The sequence below is a fragment of the Penicillium canescens genome (assembly GCF_028828765.1).
Source record: "Penicillium canescens strain IBT 15451 chromosome Unknown utg000006l_segment0_segment0, whole genome shotgun sequence".
NCBI lineage: Eukaryota > Fungi > Ascomycota > Eurotiomycetes > Eurotiales > Aspergillaceae > Penicillium > Penicillium canescens.
The window spans coordinates 2,679,337-2,702,230 of record NW_026703968.1 but is presented as its reverse complement, the minus strand read 5'-3'; the positions used below and the strand labels follow the sequence as shown (position 1 = coordinate 2,702,230).

The window sequence follows — 22,894 nt, the reverse complement described above, 5'->3', positions numbered from 1 at the left end:
TGTACAATCCAAGGGCGAGTAGAGCCCTACATCTGTCTAGACCATCGGAAACCAGAGTTAACTTCCTCTTCAAAACCAGACTCGCAATCATCTTCGTCAACTTCTCGATCAGTCCATCGAGCCGAATCCTGCCTCGATACGCTGTTTCCCTGTTCAGTCGGGCTCATAGTCCGTTGGGATTCATTCTCACCCGAGAATGCATCACTCCGATGACCATGGTTCCGCAACGGATCAGACACATTCAAACCAGAGACATCAGGCAAATCATCTGTATCCTTATCGGTCTCCAATTCAGGCGTCTTGGTCTGGTCTTCGACCTCATCTCCTGAGCTGGTCGGCCCGACATTGGGAGACATTGCTCGGTCCACGCTCCGCTTTTGTGAATCTTGAATATCGATAACGGGCATGTGGGCGAAGTGCGTATCAACTAAGTGTTTCACGACAGGCCAGCCGTGGGCGTTGGTGAACATGCGTCGCACGATAATGTTATTATGAGCATCCGGCTCGAGTCGGACTAGGACCTTGCGCCAGGATAGATCGCGGTGGTAGGCTCTTGCGATTTTCTCCTCGACCTTGAGGCCGCTCTCGGCGCTGTTTGCACTGGAGCTAGAGCCTGGGGGTAATTGCGTCGCCGCCGGATTGGGTGCTGACTTTGATTGTTTGTTCTGTAGTGAACCGAAAGCCAATGTGCGCCGCTTGACCGGCATGGGAGGGGGTATATCTTCCGGATGGTATATGCGGTCGTGGAAGATGGTTCTGGGTCTTGAGGCAGGGTCCAAGATGAACTCTGGTGGTGGAAGTGGTGGCATCAGTAAGTCTCCTGCAGACTCGAAGAAGGTTGTTTTCGGAGGCGTGTGGACGCCGTCGTTCTCGTATGTGGAATGGCCGTGGGTAACAGGCGCTGGGCCATCACCAGCCTCAAAAGAGCCTAGAGTCTGGCTGCGTCTGTAGATTCGGGAATTCTTGCCACTATGGGGAGTCTTGTTCTCCTTGGGGCGGAATAGTGAGAAAAATGTGTCCAGAGGACCAGGAGAAGCATTTCCTGAGATATCCTCTTTCACGGATTCCTCTTCTGGAATACTCATGTGAGACGAACGATTACTAGGTGGCGCAAGGAACTGGCCGGGTCTCGGAGCGACAGCCTCGTCCACCTCATCGCCTTTCTGTCTTTGCGGAACTTGAATGGTGGGATGTGAATGCTGACCAGTCTCGGCTAATTCAGTCAGAGGTGATTCATCACCGGAGCGACCCAACCGTGGAGACTTCGAATGTGCTCCAGTCAACTCTGCCCAGCCCCATTCAGCCATAGTTCCGACAAGTCCATTGTCCCTCCTCGCCTTCTCAACCCGGTCCAGACCTTTCCAGTCTAGGAAGAGCAGACAAGAAGTGCGTAGAGGAACAATTCCATCGTTCACCACGTTCGAATACACAGTACGATGCTGAAACTTGCTGAGAACCTCATGCGCAGGACCACATGGTAGAATCCGCAGAAGCGGCTTGGAACCAGGATCCGGTTGGGCTTGGTCTTTTGCCGAATCTCCTCTTCCGGCAATGATGGCCCCCCAGCCACTTCGTACTTTCGGTGCTGTCCAGCTCAATCCGAGATCTTGTCCAGTACGACCAACAAGACCCAAATCTAGGGCAAAGCGGACATACATTGGGTTTTCATTGCTGAGGCCGAGGAAAGGACTTGCGAGAGCGATGAAGTTGACCGGCTGGATCTTATCAAAGAACTCGGGGGAGTGCTTTTGAATGTAGGCAATCGCATACGTCTGAATCAGTCCTCCCAGGGAATGTCCGATAAAACTGATACTTGTAATCTGGTAAGGGTGATCTTCACCTCCGATGGTGTTGCCGCTGTTCTCAGTTGCCACATGGTGAGGGTGAGACGCATGAGTATGCTGTTTGCGAGCAGTAAAAGGCCGAATGAGTGGGCTTGGCTTGGAGCCTTTGAGGGGGAAGTAGGGTTGATCTGGATATGTCAGGAGCAAGACGTATTTGGCCAGACGTTTCCCAAGATATTGAATTCCACGTTCAGTGCGAACAGCGTTGCCAGAGAATCCTCGGACAATAACTTGTTCTTCGTCTCCTTCGTCGGTATCAACTCGGCTCCCATCAGCAGGTTTTGCGTGGCTTTCTCTCCTTCTGGGCGTCTTCGTAGCTGCGTCAATGCTCTCTTTCATATAGAGCATGTCCGTACCCAGATTGCTGTGTAACCCGTGCGTCAGAAGCACAAGATGTACCTTCTTCTTCCTGTTCTTCTTGGCATCTGCAGGTGCTTCGGGTCTGCTCTGCGGATCCGGGTGCTCCTCCGTGGGAGTTCTCAAGTCATGAGTTCCATCCTCATTCTGAGAATCCTCAGCAGTTGGAAATGGCGGACTATTCCACAAACTATTCGTATCGTCGACTTGCAAAGCAATCGACTTCGAATACACACCCTTAGCAGCAAGAGCCTGTTTCCCCCTAGCATCAGGCGACCAATGGTCTAGCAATTTCCCAGGAGGACCATGGCCATTACTCCAACTCCCACCAGAGAAGTACTCCAGCGATTTCTCATCGCGACCTACCAACAACTCGAAATGAACCGCCGCACTACTCGAGAATATCACCTGCGACTGTATCTCAACAATCCAGGTAACGCTCTGGTCTCCACTCGACCCTTGATTCCCGGATGCCCCGAAGTTCTGCGCGTTCTGGACATAAGACGGGACTTTGATGACGGCGTCCCAACCACCCCCAGCCTTGAGATACGGCTCATACTGCGGGGCGCCTTCTAGATCTTGTCGTTCGTACTTGATATTCGGGTCAAATTTCGCCGGGTAGCAGGCGGCGTAGAGCGTGTAGGGACCGTGGAGGTATGCGGCGCGCAATGGGAGAGCGGAGGTGTTCTTCACCCGCACGTAGAGCTCGGAGGGGATGGGGAGGATTGGATCAGCTGCGGGCGTGTATGTAATCGTATATCTGATCAGTTGCAGTTAGCATATGAGTGTAGTTTATGAGTCCGTGAGACTCCAAGGGCACGCGACAGTTGATTTCTGCCCGTTTGAGGAGCGCTCCATGCTTGGAGCTGCGCTTCCTCCTTGGCAAGCTCACCTGACGACTTCCCCTACTCGCACACTGCCAACTTGGTGGATCATCAACATCTCTATTGCTCGTTTGGCGTCGGGGCATTTGCGCCACCCGGAAAGGGTGTGGTATCGGGAGCCTTTAGAGGAGAGTGTTCGGTCTGGGGATTGAGAGGCGGAATAGGTGCGCGCAGTGATCAGCATCGATTCGGATGGGCAATTCCATCATACATTTAAGAGGACATGAAGAGAAGCTGATACTTGCCCTGAAGGGTTGGGGCTGTGTTTATCGGAGATGGCGGGAGAGACACATGATTCCTTGGATCGGCGCTGACCCGGCATTCTCATAGTTGTATACTTTCAAGGTATTCTTATATACTAATTGTATTCTAGCATGAATATGAGTGCGTATGCGTATTTGTTACTGAATCAAGTGAAGCAACCGCTCTGGCTCTTTATACAACTCCATCCAACCATCCCTCTCAACAGCAACAATCTTCCCATCAATACAAACCCGCCGCCATCTCTCCTCGTCTTCCAGGAAATCAATTCGAAGCCCTTCAATATTAGCATATGTAACCGTCTCCTCTGTAACATGCTTGCCACCCTGATAAGCCAAAGTCATCAAATGCAACGCATCTTCCGGCGGCATAATTCCAAACCGAATGAACCGCATCTCTCCACTGAGCGGCACAGACTCAGGAGAAATTAAAAACTCCTTCTCAAGACGCGGAACCATTGCAGCAAGGGCATACATATGCTCATCACTTCCCAGGATTTCCCGACGAACATCCTCGTGCCCATCGTTCCGTAGAGTCATAGTAATCTTCCCCTTGAACCGATGAGACGGAGAACCATCAGAAGGATAAAGCAGCTCATTGGCAGCCATTTTAAACCGATCAATACCGAATTTGCGATATTCAAATGTATCACTGTCAGCAACGAGCGCAGCATGAAGACCCCAGCTCGCAACGACGGCACCGTGTATCGTCCGATAGGCAGCATCGTCGCTGTCACTTTCTATCGGCGTCCGCTGACGACCCTCATCAACGACAAACCGGCTCCCAGGCGAGAACCGGGCGCCGAAGACTGGGATGGGGGATGGTGTGCCTTGGAGTAGTGTTGGCAGACCTGGTATCGGACCAGATCGTAGTCCAATTGAACTCGCCATGGCGTTGCCTGTCCCGCATGGAATCAGGGCGATATTAGGTGGAATTTTGAGTGTCTGCTTTGATTTGTAGAAGATATCGAGGATGTCAATTAAACCCCCGTCGCCTGAGAGAAGGATGATGGTTTGGGGAATTCCTTCGGCCGCATGGTTGATGAATTTGGATTGTGTCAGTTCGGTGATTGTCTGTGCAGACTCTGTTTCGTAGACTTCGATGCCCTCTAGCCCAGTATAGTTGAATAGAGGTTGTAAGGCATCCTGGAAGACTGTTCTGGCGTTGCCTGTCCCCGAGCCTGTGGATATCACCACTTGGATAACCGGTGGCCTCTCTGCGTTTTGAAGATGGCTTGGGATAGTCGTTACAAAACGAGATAGCTCAGTCGGTAGACATTTTAAGTCGATCTTCTTTAGATATGTGTGCTCTTCTGACTCGTCGCTGTCTTTTCCGGTTTTCTGGAAGAACAGTACGCGATACTGACTGGGCGCTGGACCCGACAGTATACACAGGATGTCATCGAAGTCAACCGTTCCATCGACCCCGTATTTCAGCGTGTTGCCAACTATGTCAACCTCGACAGCCGATTCAAACATTTCGGAATGAGTCTTGGAATGAAATGTCCAACAATCAAGAAAGAAAAAGTAGGTCAACCACGGGCTTTGATAAGCACCCGCGGGGCAACCGGCTTACGACCCTTCGAGCTACATGTGATTTTATACTTGTAAACTATGATTCCATTCCCATTTCTAAATTGCTTTTCTAGATAGTACAGTCAATAGAATACAAACGCAATTCAAAGGTAGTCAAAAATAGCAAGGTCAATGATCTGAGTATTATTGACCAGGGGAGACCTCGTGCGGGGTGTCTTCATCAGGATGAGCGACATGCTTGTCACTCAGGTTGACCGCGATGAAGGTTTTGGGGAGTTCCACCCTGTGTATAGTTAGCAACTAAACATTAGATCCAGAAGAACGTGGAAAACTCACGTATTGAACTTGGCCTTCAATGTTTCAATCACCTCTTTCCAGTCCTGATGAGCTGTCAAGCTTCGTCGCGGGGCGCAGCCGATGGCGTGCCTCGAGTCGAGTTGCACGTCAAGCGGATCAAAGGCGTGACAACCGGGACTGACGGAGATGCGGATGGAGTAGGAGTAGGAGTCCGACTCGTGATCCCGAGCTTCGTATAGCTCGAAGCAGATTTGAGAGAGATAGTCAAGCTCGGGTATGGCGCTCCTGGCGATCTTGGTTTGGATTCCACCTTCCAGGATGCAGTTCAGGAGGGTGTAGATGTGAGATTCTTTGGTAAAGTAGAAGAAAGACTTGGCATCTTGTGATGCTTGCACTTCTTCCAAATCGCGGACAATTTCTTGCAGAAGAGGGAGAGACGTCAGGAGACCAATCTCCAATTTCTCGCTGTCGGTGATACCGTATTCCTGGGGTGTCACATAGTCAAACAGAACCTTGGCCAGTTTGTAAAGTTCCCGGAGCTTGGAAAGCCGCTCGTCCATCTTGCACTTGGAAGACTTGGCACCAGGGAAAAGCTTGAAGTAGTGATCGTATGAATCATCCAGCGCCCGGAGGTGAGGGAGCGACTCGAGTACGTTGCGCTTCTTCAACCCGAAGCGATGAGCAAACGTCTGGTTTTCTTCGGGCTTTTCGGATCCAGTCTCCTGTCCGTGCTTAGATTCACCGGCTTCTGACATTGTGCTCTTGCATTTAAGGCCAGCCCTGTCATCCTCATCAGGAACGATGTCTGGAGGCATGAAGACCCATTCTAGGAACTGCCGGTTGTGGAGGGCGTCGAACTTCATGCTGTCGTACAGCTCAGAAAGCTTGCTGGGATCGACCTTTTCGGTGTCACAGAATTCTGCGAAGAGCTTCTCCCATCGCTCCTTGAAGAGACGGGGATCTTCACCTGCACACCAGCGACCCTGAATGTTCGATATATCATCGCGGTCAGACGGGGCTCCATCGGGCTGGCTTGCAGTATCAGGCTCATTGGACATAGGTGGAGTTAGATGCGGTGAGCTGCCAAGCTTCTCAAAGTTGTGTCGCATCACGCTTCGGTGGAACTGCATTAGTTCAACTACCGTGGCGAGCACAACCGAAGGCTCTGGGATGTTGCTATCCTTGGGCCAAGCGAATTGCGAAGGCGCAGATCCTTCCCTCAGAAGTAATTTCAGCTTCTTCTTGACCTTGTCCATGACATCCTTGGCGGCATTGGAGTCGTCGAGCAAGTCCTTGCGCACCTGAATCAAATCTTCGGGAATGTCTTTCTGATCTAAAAATGAACAGGCCCAAATTTGTGCTAATTAGAAAGTTGATTAGCATAAAAATGATTACGAGAGATTCCCTTTCCAAACGCAGCTTGTCAAACTTACCACTAGTGCTCACTCTGCGTTCCGAGCTGGTAAATAGACGAACGTTGTTGAGTGCCTCCTTGTTCATCAACTTGAGATCATCACGCATGTTCAATCCAAGATCCTGCGACTGATAACGGGCAGCATGAGTGGGCTCTCCTCCCCACTTAATCACAAGCTGCAATTTATCCAGGATCAAGTCATTCTCAGCAGCGGAGAAGCGGGAGAATGTTGCACCAGAGATAGAGTCGCTCCGTGCCTGGCGCATCTCCTCAGTCTCCGGATTCTCCGGATCCTCCAGCACAGGCGTAAGAGGCTCTTCGCCTGTGACAGCTCCTGGAGTGGAAACAAATGGCGTAGTATCACCCATCTCCTCAGGCGTCCGCTTTCTAAACATGGGCTTGATCTGGACTTTCGTTCCAGGCCAACCGCCTTTCTTTTCCAGAGAGGTGCGGAGCAACTTCAGCTTCTCCATATCTTCCAGACCTTTCTCCATAGCTTCTTTGACGGCATCAGATACACTGGACAATGCTGCCTCGCCCTTGATCACTATCTCTTCCTGGTGGCCCTTGAGCAAGTTCACAAAGGGTTGACTGTGAAAGGTGAACTTGAACTTTTGCTTGGGAGTTCGGTCTGCATGCCGGATGACTGCTACCATTCCCTTCAATTTCCAAGAGTGCTTGGAAGCTGGAAGGGGCGGAAGAGCTTCATCGTTGGCGTGCTGTACCGAGAGAGCTGGTGACTTCGCATTGGAGGGACTGTAGGCACGAGAGGTAGAGTGGCCCTCGCGGGAGTTCAGCTTGCTAAGAGCAGCGCCAATATCAGCGCTCTCCACCCCAGATGAAGAGGCCACCGATGGAGTAGCAGTAGACACCTCCGAGGGAGGGTTATCGTGTGCCTTGTAAGGTCCTTGATTACCGTAAAGTCTGGAAGTGCTAGGAGATTTCAACAATGTTTTCAAGGCCTGGCGATGAGACCCAGCCGTGCTCCTTCTGGATGGTCCGATATCTGGAGATGGCGGCTCAGATGCATCAATTGGCCCTTCACATTTACGTCTCTCATTCAGGAAAATATCTCGCAGAATGTTGGCACACTTGTCATAATAATCATTGTTGTCCTTGACAAAACTCCAACCATTGACATCAATGACGTAGCTTTTATCTCCAACACGGAGCATGTCAAAGCCGCAAATCCTTTGGCCAAATCCATTGGAAATCTTTGAAGCAATTGCCGCTTCTTCCTTGCCAAGTTTGGTGATGTATCGTATTTCCTTTCCGTGGGTGTTACGACGGACGAGGCCATCCACCACGGGAGATTTGCGGGTTTCTGCGTGGCAGAAATCGGGCCCCACTGTATAGGCCTTGACATCCTCAGCATTGTCGACTCTGAGGAACTGTTCGTACAGGTAACTCGTATCGTTCTCGGTGACAGATCGGGGAACAGACAGATTGGGATCATATTCTGAGCTCTTGTTGCCAACCTTTCGGAAGAGCCTTCGTCCACCACCGCCATATTGCGAGTCGTTCGGGAAGTAGATGTGAATATTATGGTCTTCACCATTGACTGGTTTCTCGACAAAAGGCTTTCTGAAAACTTTGCCGTCAACAATCAACGCCTCGCCGTCCTCGGACATGGAAACACTCTGAGTTCTAGGGGCGCCGCCACCAGTCCCGTCTTCCGGACCTGGAAGTTTCACTCCCGTAAGGCGATAGATATGCTGGCCCAGCTCGGGTGATTCCACAACTGGACCGCCATCACGGTTGACTTCCAACCGCTTCGGGGTGGGAACCCCCATATGATCCAGGATCTGCAGACACAGCCGCCGATCCCACAGAACCTTTTGCATAGGCAAGTCATTGACACACAGTGGTTTCCGCAGCTTAGCATACGCAATAGCCTTATCCAAGGGGAATCCATCAGAGAAAAAGGCCACCAAGAAATCACACACTGGCCAATTTTCCACCGCCTCATCGAGAATCACTTTGTCTCCAAAGACAATCACCTCAAAATCACCTTTTGATTGGAGCCGGGTCAGGATATTCTGGCTCGGTTTGCTGCGAGCCTTGACATCCAATGCACAGACTCCAATCCTCCATGGCTTGAGAGAGCTGGATTCCACCTCGCTGATAGAGCTTGCGGCAGTGCTGGCAGCTGTGCTTCCGCTGAATCTTCTGGGTGCCCGACTCGAAGAGCGTGTAGAGTGTCCAATTACACCACCGGGCCGAGGTTCAGATACCGAGTCAGGTTTTCCTGCAGTCTTTGTGGGTTGGACGGGCTTGGTTGGCGACAATACCGTTGACTCGGGGATCAGCCCTGTGGGTGTCTGTTCGTTCTCGGTATCCATCGACGAGGGAGGAGAGGTCGTCATGATAGGATCTGTAGGGGTCGAGGAGTCGGCATTGAGAGAGCCAGCGGGATCCATAACGGACAGGACTGGGAATGTCCCACTGATAAGAGGGGCAAAGTGGGGGTGAACAGGATAACAGAAACTCCTGGGGTGAGAGGAATGAGAGTTAAATTAAGAGAGAAGAGAAGAACAGATCAACGTCGCATTCGGAGAGAGAGAGCTGTATTACCAAAGAATGGGCCCGCAGGCGGAGAGACGGTGAAAAGGTTCACCAACTTTGTATCTGCGCTCATGACGAGCTGGATGTTTGAGCTTATAGTTGAGTGATAATTGTCTACTGGATTTATTTGGTCTATGTCGTGCTTCTAGTGGAATTTAGAGTACTTTTGTACATATAGTCAGGTACTTTGTCTAGAGGTACTCGATACGCAACGACATCATTGATAAGGTGATCATCTCCTTTTGAGGCAAATGCCGATGATAGTGAGTCGGGTGGCTAACACCAGAGGATTAACGTATACGCGCGTCATATATAATCTATCGAGCTTCATAGTATTATATTTGAGACATATTGATCGGTACAATTCCCACCGGTGCAGGTACTGAGTACTTCGTGATTATGTACTTCTTCCTGTAAGAGAAGGCGGTCTATGCTATGCAGGATTAGGCGGGGCAGAAAAAAAACAGCGGAAAAAAAAAGAGAGCTCAGCCAGGCGGAGACGACTTCAAAACACATACTTAAGCTGTTTGTGTTGGGGGATATCTGGAAGCCAATGGTACTTGAAGCATTGCATTGGTACTCTTAATCTCTCTACAATCCCCGCTGTCTCGCCGGCATCTATCTCGAGTCCGACTCCAGATTCCATATCAGCATGGCTGCTGCTAGCGACAAGCACGATGCGCCTCTGGCAAAGAGGCAGAAGCGCACATCTCAACTTGCCAAGGGGCAAGCGCGAGGCTCAAAGATTTTCGCTCCTTTCCGTGTATGTTGAAGGCCACATTCCCAACTCCGTGCTCCAGCTGACAATGTCCCGCGAAGACATTAGGATTAGTGTCACCCACACCGGTCCCTTTCACTTCGGTACGCCTGGGCAAATCGACCTTCCAGATTACCACCTCAGTTGGGCATTCCCTGCAGACTTATGATTTGCGCCGAGGCCTGAACCTAATCTTCCTGAGTCGGCCGCAAACCCCCGAGATTATCACCGCAACTTGCGCATGGCAGGATAAGGTATTCGCGTCATGGGGCCATCTCCGGCCACGGTCTCCGGGTGGTGTTTGGGTTTTCAAGCGTGGCAAGAAGGTCGCAGCTCTTGATAGTCCCTCGGACCTGACGGGTCCCATCGAGCGATTGGTCGTGTTCGGTTCGTGGGTCGTTGGTTGCTGGGCTGGTGGTGTTGAAGTGTGGAAGACGGGAACATATGAGCACTATGCTAGTCTGCGTGCGCAGCCTGTTCAGGGCTCTGATCAGATCTACACCGGGGTCATGTGCAACATGCCCACTTATCTGAACAAGGTCTTCGTGGGCCGGACCGATGGAGCGGTCGATATTTGGAACCTCCGCAGCGGAAAGCTCCTTTTCACTCTGCCTGCTCTGTCTGCAGAGGCTGGACCTGTGACTGCCATTAGCTCTACCCCCGCTCTATCTCTTGTTGCCATTGCGTACAAGAGCGGCGCATTGTCGATTCAAAATGTCAACTCTGGCCAGACAGTTTTGGCTCTGCGAGCTGCTTCGTCTCAGGGTCTTCCCGTGACCTCTATTACGTTCCGAAGCGACGGTCTTGGTGCTGGTCCCGATGGCCGTATCCCAGGTGTCATGGCCACCGCGTCGAGCGGTAGTGGCGATATCACACTCTGGGATCTGAACGAGGGAGGCCGTGTTGCCGGCATTCTCCGCAGTGCCCACAAGGTTTCAAGCGGTGAGAAGTCCATGGGTGCCAACAATGTCGAGTTCCTGGATGGTCAGCCTGTGCTGGTGTCCTCGGGTGATGACAATGCGTTGAAGACTTGGATCTTCGATGCAACCCCCTTCTCGCCTATCCCCAGACCTCTTCACGCAAGAAACGGCCATTCCGCTGCTGTCAGTGCCATTGACTTCCTGCCAGCCTCTTCGGACGGATCCGATTCCGGCGGCAAGTGGCTTATGAGTGCTAGCAAGGACTGCAGTCTCTGGGGTCTAAGTCTACGCAAGGATAGCCAGCATACTGAAATCTCCCAGGGCAATGTGGAAAGCAAAGCCAAGAAGGCAGGCCAGAGTAACTCGAGTAAATCGCCAGTGGATGACCTCAAAGCTCCCGAGATTACTTGTATCGCTTGCAGTCTGAACCGTGATGGTGGTATGGGTATCACCACATCTGGTCCTATTTGGTCAAACCCCAAGGCTACAAATGCCGATGCTTCCAATGCAACCGGCTGGGAAAGTGTGGTCACCGGTCATCGGGGCGACAAATACGCACGTACCTGGTTCTGGGGTAAGAAGAAGGCAGGTCGCTGGGCCTTTGCGACTAGCGATGGAACGGAAGTCAAGGTATGAAATTTCCTCGACTATTATTGATTATCATTACTAACTAGTCTTTCACAGAGCGTGGCAATCTCGCAATGTGGAACTTTCGCTGTCATTGGTTCAGCCGGAGGCGCTATTGACATGTATAACATGCAATCTGGACAACACAGACAGAGCTTCCCAGCCCGTCTACCAAAGTCTCGCGTGAGCAAGCTCAACATTTCGCCCTCGACAAAGCACACCAAAGCTGTCAGCGGATTGATGATTGATAGTCTGAACCGGACCGTCGTCAGCTGTGGATTGGACGGCAAAGTAAAGTTCTGGGACCTTCTTTCTGGATCATTCATTGACGAGCTTGATTGGCACCCAATGGCTGCCATTACTGGACTTCGCTACAACAAGGCCAGTGAGTTGGTCGCCTTCAGCTGTGATGACCTCTCAATCCGCGTGATCGACCTCGAGACTAGGAAGCTCGTTCGTGAATTCTGGGGATGTGTGGGTCAGATCAATGACTTCATCTTCTCAAACGACGGACGCTGGGTCATTGCGGCTTCTATGGACTCGGTGGTCCGCGTTTGGGATCTACCCACCGGACATCTGATCGATATCTTCCGGGTAACCAGCACATGTGTCGCCCTGGCCATGTCATCCACAGGCGAATTCCTTGCCACTGCACACGCTGGTGGCATTGGTATCAGCCTCTGGAGCAACCGCAGTCTTTTCATGCCCATCTCGACCAAGAACCTAGACGAGAGTGTTATTGAGAACGTTGGCGTTCCGGCAACATCAGGAGAAAGTGGTGCTGGTCTTATTGAGGCCGCGTTTATTGACATCGCTGAAGATGATGAGGCCGAGGGCCCAGTTTTGGCGACTGAACAACTACAAAATGATATGATGACTCTCAGTCTGGTTCCTAAGAGCAGATGGCAGTCATTGATCCATCTGGATACTATCCGGGTAAGACACACTCACCTTTAGCATTAGAAGAAGCAATTGCAAACTAACAGTTAAACAGGAACGCAACAAGCCCAAAGAAGCCCCCAAGGCACCCGAGAAGGCACCATTCTTCCTCCCATCCATGCTCAGCTCCAGCGGACCCGAGCCGGCCGCCTCCAACAACGAAGCCGCCGAAGCCGGATTCCTCGCACAGACCGCCGAGGCCGAACGTCTACGCATCGCCAAGTTGCAAAACGGCGATACCGGCCCCTCCTCCCAGACCATCTTCACTCGGTCCTTGGAAGCCGGCCATAAATCCGGCAACTATGATTCCTTCATCGACCACCTCAAATCACTCCCTCCCGCCAAGGCCGATCTCGAGATCCGGTCGTTGGATCCTCGCGTGCGCGCTGGACATTCTGAATTGTCCGACTTCGTCATTGCTCTCACTAACCGCTTGAAGTCGAAGAGAGACTTCGAAATGGTTAATGCTTGGATGGCGGTCTTCTTGAAGATTCACTCTGATACTGTGTCTCTCAGCTCTCAGAGAGATGGGCCTGAGTACCGTCTGTTGCAGACGGCTTTGGCTTCCTGGGCTCATGAGCAGGAGCAGGAAGGAAAGCGTTTGGCTGAGTTGGTGGGATACTGTCGTGGTGTTGTTGGGTTCTTGCGGTCTGCTCGGTAAAAGATTCAGAGTCATTGAACGGGTTGTCTGGCGTATGTAAATGAGCTGTCTAATTTGTTGCTTCGAATCAATACATGCATTCGTCTATGCTTTTTCGGGATATATGGATAGTCCAACCGGGTTCTACATAACCAAGATTCCGTATATATGTGCTTGTCCAACGTACAGTACTAGGCCATAAGTCCTTTCGCGCCTCCCAACCTTTATGTAAGTAATCTACATGATTAGCTCATCACTATTAACCAATTTTAAAATGGGCAGAAAAAGGTGAAAAAAGAGAGGTCAATATAGAGCGAAAACTTTGCATGAAACGGTATACTCGCTTCGAGGCTTTCTGTAGAGTTTGTTCAATACTTCCACGGCACTGTATACACATTTATGACCACTGTTGTATATGAGATATGTAGATTTTGTAGTTTGGCTTAGGGTTGAAATAAACATCGCAGCCATCGATAGTTCCCGTCCACGGGCCCATCCCAAACCCTGACTAATACCACTAAAAAATATCCGCCAGCCTACAATTCATTTCCTCCACACTATGGGAATTCAATACCTCACCAAACACCTCCTCCCATATGCCGAGAACGTCCAACTGGACGGGCAGCCGGACTCAGATCTCGCGCGCGTACGGAGAGTCGTCATCGACGGCCCAAGTCTAGTATACCATGTCCACCACCGCCTCCTCTCATGGATAGACCCAAGCTGCGACATCCTCGACGTACAACCAAGCTGCGATGAGATCAGTCACGGGGTATGCAGCTACCTCCTCCAATTGAGAAAACTAGGCGTTGAAATGTGAGCATTCCACACCCCGCCATCCCATCCCATCCCCACGGTAAACTTGCATACGTGCATGTCCAGTACATCCCACTAACAGCAACAATTTGACAGCCACAAAATATGCTTCGATGGCGCCCTCCCAATTTCAAAACGCGAAACGCGCGTAGGAAGAATTGAAAAATCCCGCAAAAGACTCGAGCTCGCGCGGCGAGACCTGCCCCTCCACCCGCGCCCAAATCCCGCTCTCTCATCTCCCCCAAGCAAGGCCAAGTCTGGTGCAGTCGCGGCCTACCCGGCCGACGAAAGAACCTCCCTGAGAACCCATTTATGGTCTCGGTCGTATACGAAGACCTCAAAAACCGGTGGAACAAAGAGCAGATATCCAAAGAAATCGACGAAGACGTCACCTCTCTCGTCGGCCATGAAGAATATCCCTGGGCTGGGATTACAGTCATGGTCCCCGGCGAAGCAGATGTGGAGTGTGCGCGTGTCGCAAAAGCAACGGGGTCAGCTGTTTTAACTGGTGATTCGGATCTTATGTTACACGACCTCGGACCTGACGGTGCGGTTGTTTTTCTTGATTCTGTGCAGACGCCTTCTGGGGTGTGGGATCCTGCTGAGCCTGATATACGTGGGTTGAGGATTTGTCCTCATACGCTTGCGCGTCGGTTGGGTGTTGCTAGTATTAGGCGGTTTGCGTTTCGGTTGACGAGGAATCCTCATTTGAGGTTTGCGCAGATTGTTCAGGGTGCTAAGGATGATGGGGGTGTGACGGAGCTTTCGGGTGCGTATCGTGAGTTTCTAAGGGAATATGAAGATGAGGGTACACATTCGCAGCCCTCTGTTGAGACGGGGGTGTTGGTTCAGGATTTGGATCCCAGGGTTTCGGAGTTGTTCTGGCAGTATCAACTTCCTCATAAATATTGCTGGGAGGAAATTCCGCATGTTTACCTTGGGATTTTGAGTGAGGATCATGCTAGGCAGTGTGCTTGGAGGCATGGCCGGGATTATCGTGCTCTTGGGTATTCATACTTCAATCTTTCTCGGGCTGCTGATAACCGGTACTCGGTTGTGCGTGAGTACGTTCGCCGTGGTGGGAGAATTGTCGCCGATGAGGTAGCACTCAGCGAGGAAAAGTACGTGAACTCGAACCTGGGGTTACTTCGCAGTCGACTTGAATCTGCACGGGATACCTTCGCGCATAGTCTGGCTGCGGAGAGGTTCTGGTTCTTGTTCGCTCTTTCTGAGGTCTACCGCGATGCGAGCGTGACCCCGAGTGGGAAGCAAATAGAAAAGTTCCTTGCAAAGGGATACATGGGTCAAAGGACCGATTGGGTGGATATTCAGCTCCTCGGTCAGATCCAGGCTACGTTGTATTCTCTACGGATACTGAAGCAGCTTCTTGATATCGCTGCTCCTGATGATGACTCGGTTGAATCCAAGTCACTACTTGCGGACTTGCCGCCGCTATACGTCATGATATCGCGGCGGAGGATGATTGAGAGCTTTGCTGACAACCGGGTCGTTAAGGATGCGGTTCGTCGATTGTTCACAACATTTTGTTAACAAATATAATACATGCTGCAACCCAGTCCGCCAGAACGACTGGGGTGGAAGCAGATGGCCTATGGGCAATCACTGGTCTTATTTCAAGCAGGACCTCGACTCATCGGCTTTGCCATCATGGGGATATTCGCGCTGGTCATCGTAGAATCTAACAACATGAGGGCCGCGGCTAGGCTAATTGGCAGCTATTTCCTTGAAGGGCTCCTTCAATCGCACCTGATGCTGATTTGTATTCGAAGCCGCCGAATTGAGAGTTGTAGTTGGCACTGCTTCAATGCGCTTCATGCGATATCACAAATTGGCGCCAATCGGTCCTGGGTGTTATGAGGGTTGTCTGTTACCAGAGACAAGAGAACGCTTATGTTTCGTCGCAACTTTTGGTGAAAGAAAAAGAAATTCGTGGGTATCGCAATGGTAACAAAAGACCGGCGAACAAGACGCCAGGCCGAACGCAACAGAAGATCGTTTAAATGCGCTCACTTCTCAGGGGCATCTGGAAGACGCTCAATAACGTATTTTCCACGAGCAACGCTCATAATGGGAGCACCAGGAATTTTACTAGGAAAAAGTCAGAATGATTACCTCAACTTTCTCAAGTGTGCAGAGCTTACCGAATACGTCTCTTGAGATCACGATCGTTGGTGGCAATAATGTAAACACGGTGCTTGATAACACGGTCGACGAGGCAGTCATCCGCATAGGTACCCTTGTGGTCACACTTGACTCTCTCGAACCGGGTGTCCTTGGCCACACGTAGGGCGAGACGGTATTTCGGGCCCAACTTTTCCAACTCGGCGAGCACGCAGTCTGTGACGATCGGGATACACTTTGCATATAGACAATCCATCATGCTTGGGATAACCTCGAGCTTGTGTTGAATGGTGTGGGAGATGAAGTTGGTATCCACCAGGACGGAGTACGGGGGAGCGAGGGCTGTGTTGTATTGGAAGAACATGGACGAAGGAGCCTGGGGACTAGGGGTTTGTTAGACTTTTGCGTTTGTGAAGCTGCAAGAGATTACTCACGCTTCTCTGATAAGGTCATCCTTAGGTTTCTTCTCCTCTTCCTTCTTGTCTTGGTTTTGCTTCCTGGATTTGTGTTAGCGGGTTGGAGACAAGACTTGGGATTCGGGGTGACGAACAGGCGATTATCACGCATGGTGATGGCCCTCTTGGCCAAGGCGAACTTTCTGGTCTTCCTCTGAACACCCATTGTGACGTTGAGCTGGTATGTTGATATAAACGTGGTTGATGAGACTCTGGAAGGTTTTTTTCTCTTATCGGCGGTTGAGGTGTGATGACTAAGCATAGATAGCCCCGGGAATCTATGGGCAACCTGAAAGTGAAACAGAACACAAAGACATAGAAAAAGAAAAGAGACACAGATGTACGTATAGGGCAGGTAGAAATTTCTATTCCCTTTATATGCCATGGATATCTGTAGGTCTCGTTTATTGGGGGTGTTGACGCATATATTAAATTGTGAACACAAGTCGAGATAATAGAACTAAGACCATGACTTGTCAAATGCGACAAGTTGACTTGGATGAAGAAACTACGAAGTGGTAAGTTATGTGAAGTGCAGTCAATGCTACCTGGGTGTACTTGAACACTATAACGGCCACAATACGCAACCCATTCGCCATTACAATAAAAGAGAACATAATTTCCGATCAGTGAAAAAAGATTTATGTATTCCAGTCTATGATTACATTATTCATTAAGGTCTTTGCAGTCATTAATTATAAGTTAACCGATTCCATCTCATTGTACCGTATAGCGCCCGAATCAATCCAGGTGGCGGTATGTTTGCCGTTCGAGCTTCTGTAAATTTCAATAAAAGTTAGAAAACCATGTCAGATGTTTCGTTTGTGCTGGGACTTACCATTCAAATTTCTCGTTTGTGTCCCTGACCAGCATATCTGCCAGGTGCGAAGGTGTACTCGTCTTGCCAGTGTTCCTTGGCAGCCATGCAAGGGCCCCATTCCTTCTTCAAGTCGTGGATGTGCTTCTTAAAGCGAGAAAAAAGAGACGATTGGTGGGAGGATTGAGGTGAAGTGTTGGGAACAGTGTCCAAGAGCTCGGAGCTCGTAGGTTTGATAGACGTTGCGTTGCTCATGGTGTATGGAGGCTTGCGGGATGGCAAAAGAACGCCCTGATGGTAGAGTGGACTGGTTTGAATTCCGTCTATTTTAGATGCGACCAGGCATGTTATATATGTATGGAGCCAACTTTAAAATTCTAACATTAACCAAGGGAAAAAAATATAATATACTCAGGGCTGAAAGCCTTTCTTTAATGACTCAACCGAGTTTGCACCGAGCGATCTCCGTATCTTTGCGTGTCTGACAGGCCTATCAAAATTTTACAGATCATTATTCTGACGTTGCGCCGAGTCTGGACCTAGCAAATGCCGGTTCTCTTCGGTGTCTGGTCCCAAAGGAGTAGTTAGTTAATACAGGATTTCGGCGATCGGTCGGAGCAGGCTCGGTGTCGACGATTATTATTATAAGGGTCCGCTGTCCCATCGTTCACCCTTATCTTGACCCTTGCCGTGCCAGAATAAAAGCTCTTAATCCATCCATTTGGACAGGGGTGAATCCCTCGTCTTTGCATGGGAAAGGCGTTCGCATGAGACTAGCGGAGGAGTTCCGCTCTGCACATGCAAGTAGATTCTGCAAGGTGTATAATCTCCAAGCATGAGATCATGACCATGACAATATTGGCCTTTTAGATGTTGGTCCATCTCGTTGATTTCCATGTATGTCTCTTACTGCACCTGGTCTCGACTCTGACGGCAACCCATAAAATACGCATGATCCAGATGCAGTTCCAGCGCAGGGCCAATAGTATGGTATGACGTGGGGACCAGCGGTGCGCGTTATGTGGGCCGTGCTAGCCCATGGGTAACTTAGCAGCCTTGAAGCTGTTCTGGGTGGCAACATGAACTCTAGCATCTTGAAAGCCTGGAGCTGGTGCGTCTGCATTCACCGCGTCTTCTGTTCGCTTCAGTATATATACAGACAGATCAGAACCGAATATATGCGACTTATACTTCTTCAGAAGAGACATAAACCAGTGCTGGATTGACCTGCTGTTCAGGTAAGGGCTATAGATGTCAAGCTGTGAGATATATGCAGAGCCCCGCTAGCCCTGAATGGGAACGCTAAACCGCATTCGGAAGTGTATACTTATGACCTCACTTTGCAATTGATGCCCCGACTCTCAAGTTGGGTTTAATAGACATCTTGTTTGGTGGTATGAGCTAGGGCTGTGAATATAAAGCTCTGTCGTCAAACTATGAGCTCAATCAAGCATCTGGTACCGCCACATAGCGCATTGACAAGAGGTGTCCCGCTCCGGAGAAAAGTGGATAGTCCGTTGCCCCTCAGTTTTCGTCAACATCCTTTTCTCTCATCTCACTCATCTCCAATCCAATCCTACCACATTCACAATGGGCGTCGAAAAGAAGATTTTGAAGGAGGGCAACGGCGTTGACTACCCTAAGAAGGGTGAGCACGTCGCCATCCACTACACTGGCTGCCTCTATGACGAGAGCAAGTCCGACAACCACTTCATGGGCGCCGAGTAAGCTCCATCCTCTCCATCTCGATGTGATCCACTTGCTAACCTATTCTCAACCCAACAGGTTCGACAGCTCCCACAAACCTGGCCGTGGGCCCCTTGCCACTCCCATCGGTGTCGGTCGTCTCATCCGCGGTGCGTGATCCCTTTGGTCTTATCCTGGATGACAACATGCCTAGTTCACTTTGGGTAATCACAGAGTAGTTTGCTGACTTGCTCTCTATACAGGCTGGGACGAGGGTGTTCCTCAGATGAGCCTCGGCGAGAAGGCCATCCTGACCATCAGCTCGTGAGTTATCCCGTGGAAGCTGTGATAGACACTTTTCTAACATTCTTTAGCGACTTCGGCTACGGTGAGCGGTACGTATAAGCTTACCTGAATACTTGCGACCCTTACCCCCGCATTCCCGAGGTACCGAGTATAAGCTGAATACTAACGAGTATGTTTAGTGGCTTCCCCGGTCTGATCCCCAAGAACTCCCGCCTTGTCTTGTAGGTTATACTGCGTTCTCTTCCTTCAATCAGACAGAACATTCTGGCTAACTCTCCACAGCGAGGTCGAGCTCCTTAAGATCGGCACCAAGAGCGCTTAAATTAAACGCCATTCGCCGAAATTTGGTCCGCAACTCAGATAAATATGTCGAGATAAGACCGGCTTGATCCTGTTCCCATTTTCAAGTGGGCAGGCCACATCAATGTCGAAATAAAAATGCGGTCTCTTGCTGTCCCTTGACATGACTAGTCCCACGAAGAAAGTCGAGTGGACTGGCATGCATCTACCATTGTTTCTCGTGCTCCTCAAGTAGACTTTTGTAGTAGATGGTCGGGCGTACTGTAGGTCTAGATAATTACGGCTCAGATGATTGTCTGACGGCTTTTCATGAATGGGATAGGGGTTATTGCTATAGGCTCTCTGGTTCAGCTTGTTCTATGCCGGCAGTTAAAAGAAGGATACCTTGGGCTGATCGAGGCACAACCAATCTTTATCTGATAATCGGTACTTTATCTAAAGTTAGATCTATATCGTGCCAATGAACATAGTAGAGTGGTTTAGAGAAAACTTGAAGGCTACAACATCTTGCCACCGGAAGATGAGCCATCAAATTTCCTACTACGATATCAACAATTGCCACAGAAAATAAAATATACACAGGTAAGGAACACTCTCGGTAGGAGAATATTAAGTATCAATACATACCTTCCTCCCTAGGCCCCTCACCGCGCAATACTATTGATATACTTAATTCCGTCAACACGATATCCATCATCCTCAACATAACTCTCATTCCGAGGTAACCGGAAAACAAAATTAGCAGCACGATCCGAATACCGAGTCCACTCAGGAATATCAGCCACTATAAACCGTCAGCATTTCAAATCTCTAAATTAACAGGACTCTAAGTAGATAAACAAACCGCCATGCCCATTAGGGTCCAAGTCCGCCACAAAAGAAGTCCACATCCGTGCAGCCAGTTGTCCAAGGTCTAGACGGGCAGGGTCAGAGCCTAGAGGCGTAATCGTCTGAATGGGATTAGCAAAGACGAAAGGGATCTAAACGGCCATTCCCCAGTTAGTAAATCGACCACGAGAGTAACCTAGATGGAAGATAGTATCAGCATACCTCTGCAAAATGCTGCACCCCAATCGTGCTTGAACTATTCTGCGCGGCGACGTCCCAGCGGTACGAGTAAACCCTATCGCGGAAACCGGACATCGTCTGCGCTAGTAATCGCCGCGGTGCTACCATTGTTATATCCCCAGCCATTGATTCATATCGCTTATACATAAGTCCCAATGAGGGCCAGGTTTTATTTCCCCATCCGTAGGGACAGCCGATGGCTGATACATTGGGGTAGTGGGATATAAGCTGTGTTGCCTGGGAGCGGTTGAGCACCCAGCGCTTAGATGCTGGGTGTTTTGTTGTCAGCATAAGTACGAAGTATAGTTATACTTCGATGGTTATGTGGAAGGTGAATGTTACACTTACAGATCAACTGGTCAATACAATCCTCGTCGGTATTTGTCCCCGTCGTTCCGAAACTGGTTCCTTCGTCTGTGTTCGTGCCGAGGAGTATGGGTACCTTGGATAGTTTGCCTTGCTTGTAGCTTATTTGGGGATACTGGGAGATGAATGCGCCATCTATTGTAGCGAACCATTCTAACCCTTCATAGGCGGCGCTGTATAGTGTTGCGTATGGTAGATCGCGGAGGCATTGGAGGGTTTCCGTGGAGTTTGTGCATCTGATATTGAGTTATATGTTAGTTTCTCTCCGCAAAGTATTCAGTTTCGTTGGTGGATTGTGGTATGACATACCCGGCTCTTTCGACGATACGGTCGTACATTGGCTGATGCCATTCGGTTCCGTTGTAGGGGGGCCCAACAGCGTTTCCTGATTCCATGATTGCTGTTTGTGTTCAGTATCGTGCTCATTAAGTAAGATGTGTTCGGATATTGCCCGTACCAGCCCTAAAGAGACCTTCATTATCACCATTGTTGGTGACAAGGTGAGCTCCAACACTGTAAGCACCACTGTTCGCTAAGACATTAGTATCACATTCGGATATGAGAAAAGAATATCTCTCGGGCTTCTTACGCAGACTCGCCCCAGATAGTGATCTTATTCGGATCACCACCAAACGCTTTAATATTCTTCTTCACCCAACGCATAGCAATGCGCTGATCACGCAATGCCAGATTGGTATTCCCCTCGGCCTAATAGCTCAGTCAATACTTCGAATTGTCGAATCCATACATCCATTATCTTACCCTCACTTCGTCGGAATCAAGGAATCCAAACGCCGACAGCCGATAATTGATAGAAACACCCAGAACAGGCTTGTCGTTCAAATCGCTCTGCTGAACAAGATAACTCATGTTATACCTAGTAGAACATAATGTCAGCCATATAATATACACATAAAAGTAGCAAACATACCTGGGATCAGCAGTAGCACCCTGCGTCCACCCGCCCCCAAAAATCCAAATAACAACAGGAAGTAACTCATCCGTCGCAGACTGCGGCTTCACAATATTTAAGTTATGGCAGTCCTCTTTTAGCGAAACAAAACCCTGATTCACCAGATTGGTGGTATCAGATCCATAAGCTGGACAGTCATAGCCATACTGCGTGGCATTGTAGTATACCGCCTTGGCATTGGTGCTAGTCCCCGCTATGGCGAGATTGTATGGACCGGAGTTACTATCGTTGGAGGCGTATGTTGTTTTCAGCTCCGAGGGCGTAAATCGGGCTGGCTTGTTGGCGTATTTTATTCCTAGGAAGAGGTCTTGGTTAAACTCGGGTAGGGTGCGGCCTATGAATACTGTTTTGGAGATTTTTGTGGTGGAGAGGGTTGCCGTTGGTGGGTTTGCTATTGCTCCTGCTATCAGTGAGAGAAGGAGGGTAAAGGAAAAGGGCGAGGTGCTCGATATTGGTTGCATTCTGGTGTTTGTGGTAGGCTTGCGTAAGTCATGGCTAGGGAGTTCGCTTTATATACCATTTCGCCAGCTTTTATTCACCTCTGCATGCCCAGATACTTAGCATATGAACAACGGGGTAAATTATTCCTCTAGTCTCGGAAATTCACTCGAAGTTACATATAGTGTAACCCCGCTGTGAAGGGGTTCATAGTGAAGCAGGTAGCTCCGCTGGCTCTATGGACGCTCATAGGCGGGAAAATAAAGCTGGGGAATTCCGGTGTATTTTACATGTAGACCCCAGGACCAAAAGCTGTCGGAATGCTTCAGTCCCGTCTCTGTGAAAGAAAAGAACAATTAACAATTAACAATTAGGGAAGCCTTTGGTCACTTTTTCGCTGGATGAGAGTTCTCTCGGTCCGGACATCGGCAGACACTTGTTGGGGTACATTAGGTATGCTGCGCAGGTAGATGCCCTAGAAAATTAT

At 49.9% G+C, this 22,894-nt stretch overlaps 9 protein-coding genes across 9 annotated transcripts; 3 read left to right on the top strand and 6 right to left on the bottom strand.

The window, feature by feature from the left end:
- Nucleotides 1–26: 26 nt before the first annotated feature.
- N7446_009998 (lipase ROG1 family protein) lies at nt 27–3,269 on the bottom strand (the record flags this gene model as incomplete). Its single annotated transcript, XM_058518743.1, has 2 exons — nt 27–2,961; nt 3,094–3,269. 2 exons carry the CDS (start codon nt 3,267–3,269, stop codon nt 27–29), a joined length of 3,111 nt encoding a protein of 1,036 aa, XP_058369531.1.
- Nucleotides 3,270–3,486: 217 nt separating this feature from the next.
- On the bottom strand, nt 3,487–4,824 carry N7446_009997 (uncharacterized protein; the record flags this gene model as incomplete). The annotated part of the gene is made up of 1 exon (XM_058518742.1): nt 3,487–4,824. One exon carries the CDS (start codon nt 4,822–4,824, stop codon nt 3,487–3,489), a length of 1,338 nt encoding a protein of 445 aa, XP_058369530.1.
- Nucleotides 4,825–5,033: 209 nt separating this feature from the next.
- On the bottom strand, nt 5,034–9,101 carry N7446_009996 (inositol polyphosphate kinase VIP1). The gene is made up of 3 exons (XM_058518741.1): nt 6,612–9,101; nt 5,218–6,538; nt 5,034–5,164 (listed from the first exon to the last, which is right to left on the bottom strand). Exons 1-3 carry the CDS (start codon nt 9,010–9,012, stop codon nt 5,065–5,067), a joined length of 3,822 nt encoding a protein of 1,273 aa, XP_058369529.1. The 5' UTR covers nt 9,013–9,101; the 3' UTR covers nt 5,034–5,064.
- Nucleotides 9,102–9,686: 585 nt separating this feature from the next.
- On the top strand, nt 9,687–13,172 carry N7446_009995 (rRNA-processing protein UTP21). The gene is made up of 4 exons (XM_058518740.1): nt 9,687–9,920; nt 9,977–11,464; nt 11,519–12,397; nt 12,456–13,172. Exons 1-4 carry the CDS (start codon nt 9,810–9,812, stop codon nt 13,059–13,061), a joined length of 3,084 nt encoding a protein of 1,027 aa, XP_058369528.1. The 5' UTR covers nt 9,687–9,809; the 3' UTR covers nt 13,062–13,172.
- Nucleotides 13,173–13,599: 427 nt separating this feature from the next.
- Nucleotides 13,600–15,407, top strand: N7446_009994 (uncharacterized protein; the record flags this gene model as incomplete). Its single annotated transcript, XM_058518739.1, has 2 exons — nt 13,600–13,812; nt 14,034–15,407. 2 exons carry the CDS (start codon nt 13,600–13,602, stop codon nt 15,405–15,407), a joined length of 1,587 nt encoding a protein of 528 aa, XP_058369527.1.
- Nucleotides 15,408–15,883: 476 nt separating this feature from the next.
- On the bottom strand, nt 15,884–16,619 carry N7446_009993 (rRNA-processing FCF1 family protein; the record flags this gene model as incomplete). Its single annotated transcript, XM_058518738.1, has 4 exons — nt 15,884–15,965; nt 16,019–16,381; nt 16,433–16,495; nt 16,549–16,619. 4 exons carry the CDS (start codon nt 16,617–16,619, stop codon nt 15,884–15,886), a joined length of 579 nt encoding a protein of 192 aa, XP_058369526.1.
- Nucleotides 16,620–17,113: 494 nt separating this feature from the next.
- Nucleotides 17,114–17,592, bottom strand: N7446_009992 (uncharacterized protein). The gene is made up of 2 exons (XM_058518737.1): nt 17,295–17,592; nt 17,114–17,230 (listed from the first exon to the last, which is right to left on the bottom strand). The coding sequence occupies exon 1, from the start codon at nt 17,523–17,525 to the stop codon at nt 17,295–17,297; it is 231 nt and encodes a 76-aa protein (XP_058369525.1). The 5' UTR covers nt 17,526–17,592; the 3' UTR covers nt 17,114–17,230.
- A 1,268-nt stretch (nt 17,593–18,860) lies between these two features.
- On the top strand, nt 18,861–19,584 carry N7446_009991 (FKBP-type peptidyl-prolyl cis-trans isomerase; the record flags this gene model as incomplete). The annotated part of the gene is made up of 6 exons (XM_058518736.1): nt 18,861–18,994; nt 19,056–19,126; nt 19,220–19,280; nt 19,331–19,351; nt 19,442–19,483; nt 19,545–19,584. 6 exons carry the CDS (start codon nt 18,861–18,863, stop codon nt 19,582–19,584), a joined length of 369 nt encoding a protein of 122 aa, XP_058369524.1.
- A 622-nt stretch (nt 19,585–20,206) lies between these two features.
- On the bottom strand, nt 20,207–22,430 carry N7446_009990 (putative triacylglycerol lipase (LipA); the record flags this gene model as incomplete). The annotated part of the gene is made up of 9 exons (XM_058518735.1): nt 20,207–20,346; nt 20,407–20,542; nt 20,613–20,899; nt 20,979–21,232; nt 21,306–21,396; nt 21,454–21,521; nt 21,586–21,704; nt 21,759–21,873; nt 21,928–22,430. The coding sequence occupies 9 exons, from the start codon at nt 22,428–22,430 to the stop codon at nt 20,207–20,209; spliced, it is 1,713 nt and encodes a 570-aa protein (XP_058369523.1).
- Nucleotides 22,431–22,894: the final 464 nt, after the last annotated feature.

Excerpts from the sequence above, each read along its gene's own strand:
- N7446_009996 (XM_058518741.1), bottom strand. The coding sequence starts at position 9,012 with ATGGATCCCGCTGGCTCTCTCAATGCCGACTCCTCGACCCCTACAGAT. Across the intron at positions 6,539-6,611 it reads ACGCAGAGTGAGCACTAGTG|CACAAATTTGGGCCTGTTCA; the intron begins GTAAGTTTGACA and ends CTTTCTAATTAG. Across the intron at positions 5,165-5,217 it reads TTGAAGGCCAAGTTCAATAC|GGTGGAACTCCCCAAAACCT; the intron begins GTGAGTTTTCCA and ends AACTATACACAG.
- N7446_009995 (XM_058518740.1), top strand. The coding sequence starts at position 9,810 with ATGGCTGCTGCTAGCGACAAGCACGATGCGCCTCTGGCAAAGAGGCAG. Across the intron at positions 9,921-9,976 it reads AGATTTTCGCTCCTTTCCGT|ACATTAGGATTAGTGTCACC; the intron begins GTATGTTGAAGG and ends TGTCCCGCGAAG. Across the intron at positions 12,398-12,455 it reads TCCATCTGGATACTATCCGG|GAACGCAACAAGCCCAAAGA; the intron begins GTAAGACACACT and ends ACAGTTAAACAG.
- N7446_009992 (XM_058518737.1), bottom strand. The coding sequence starts at position 17,525 with ATGAGCAACGCAACGTCTATCAAACCTACGAGCTCCGAGCTCTTGGAC.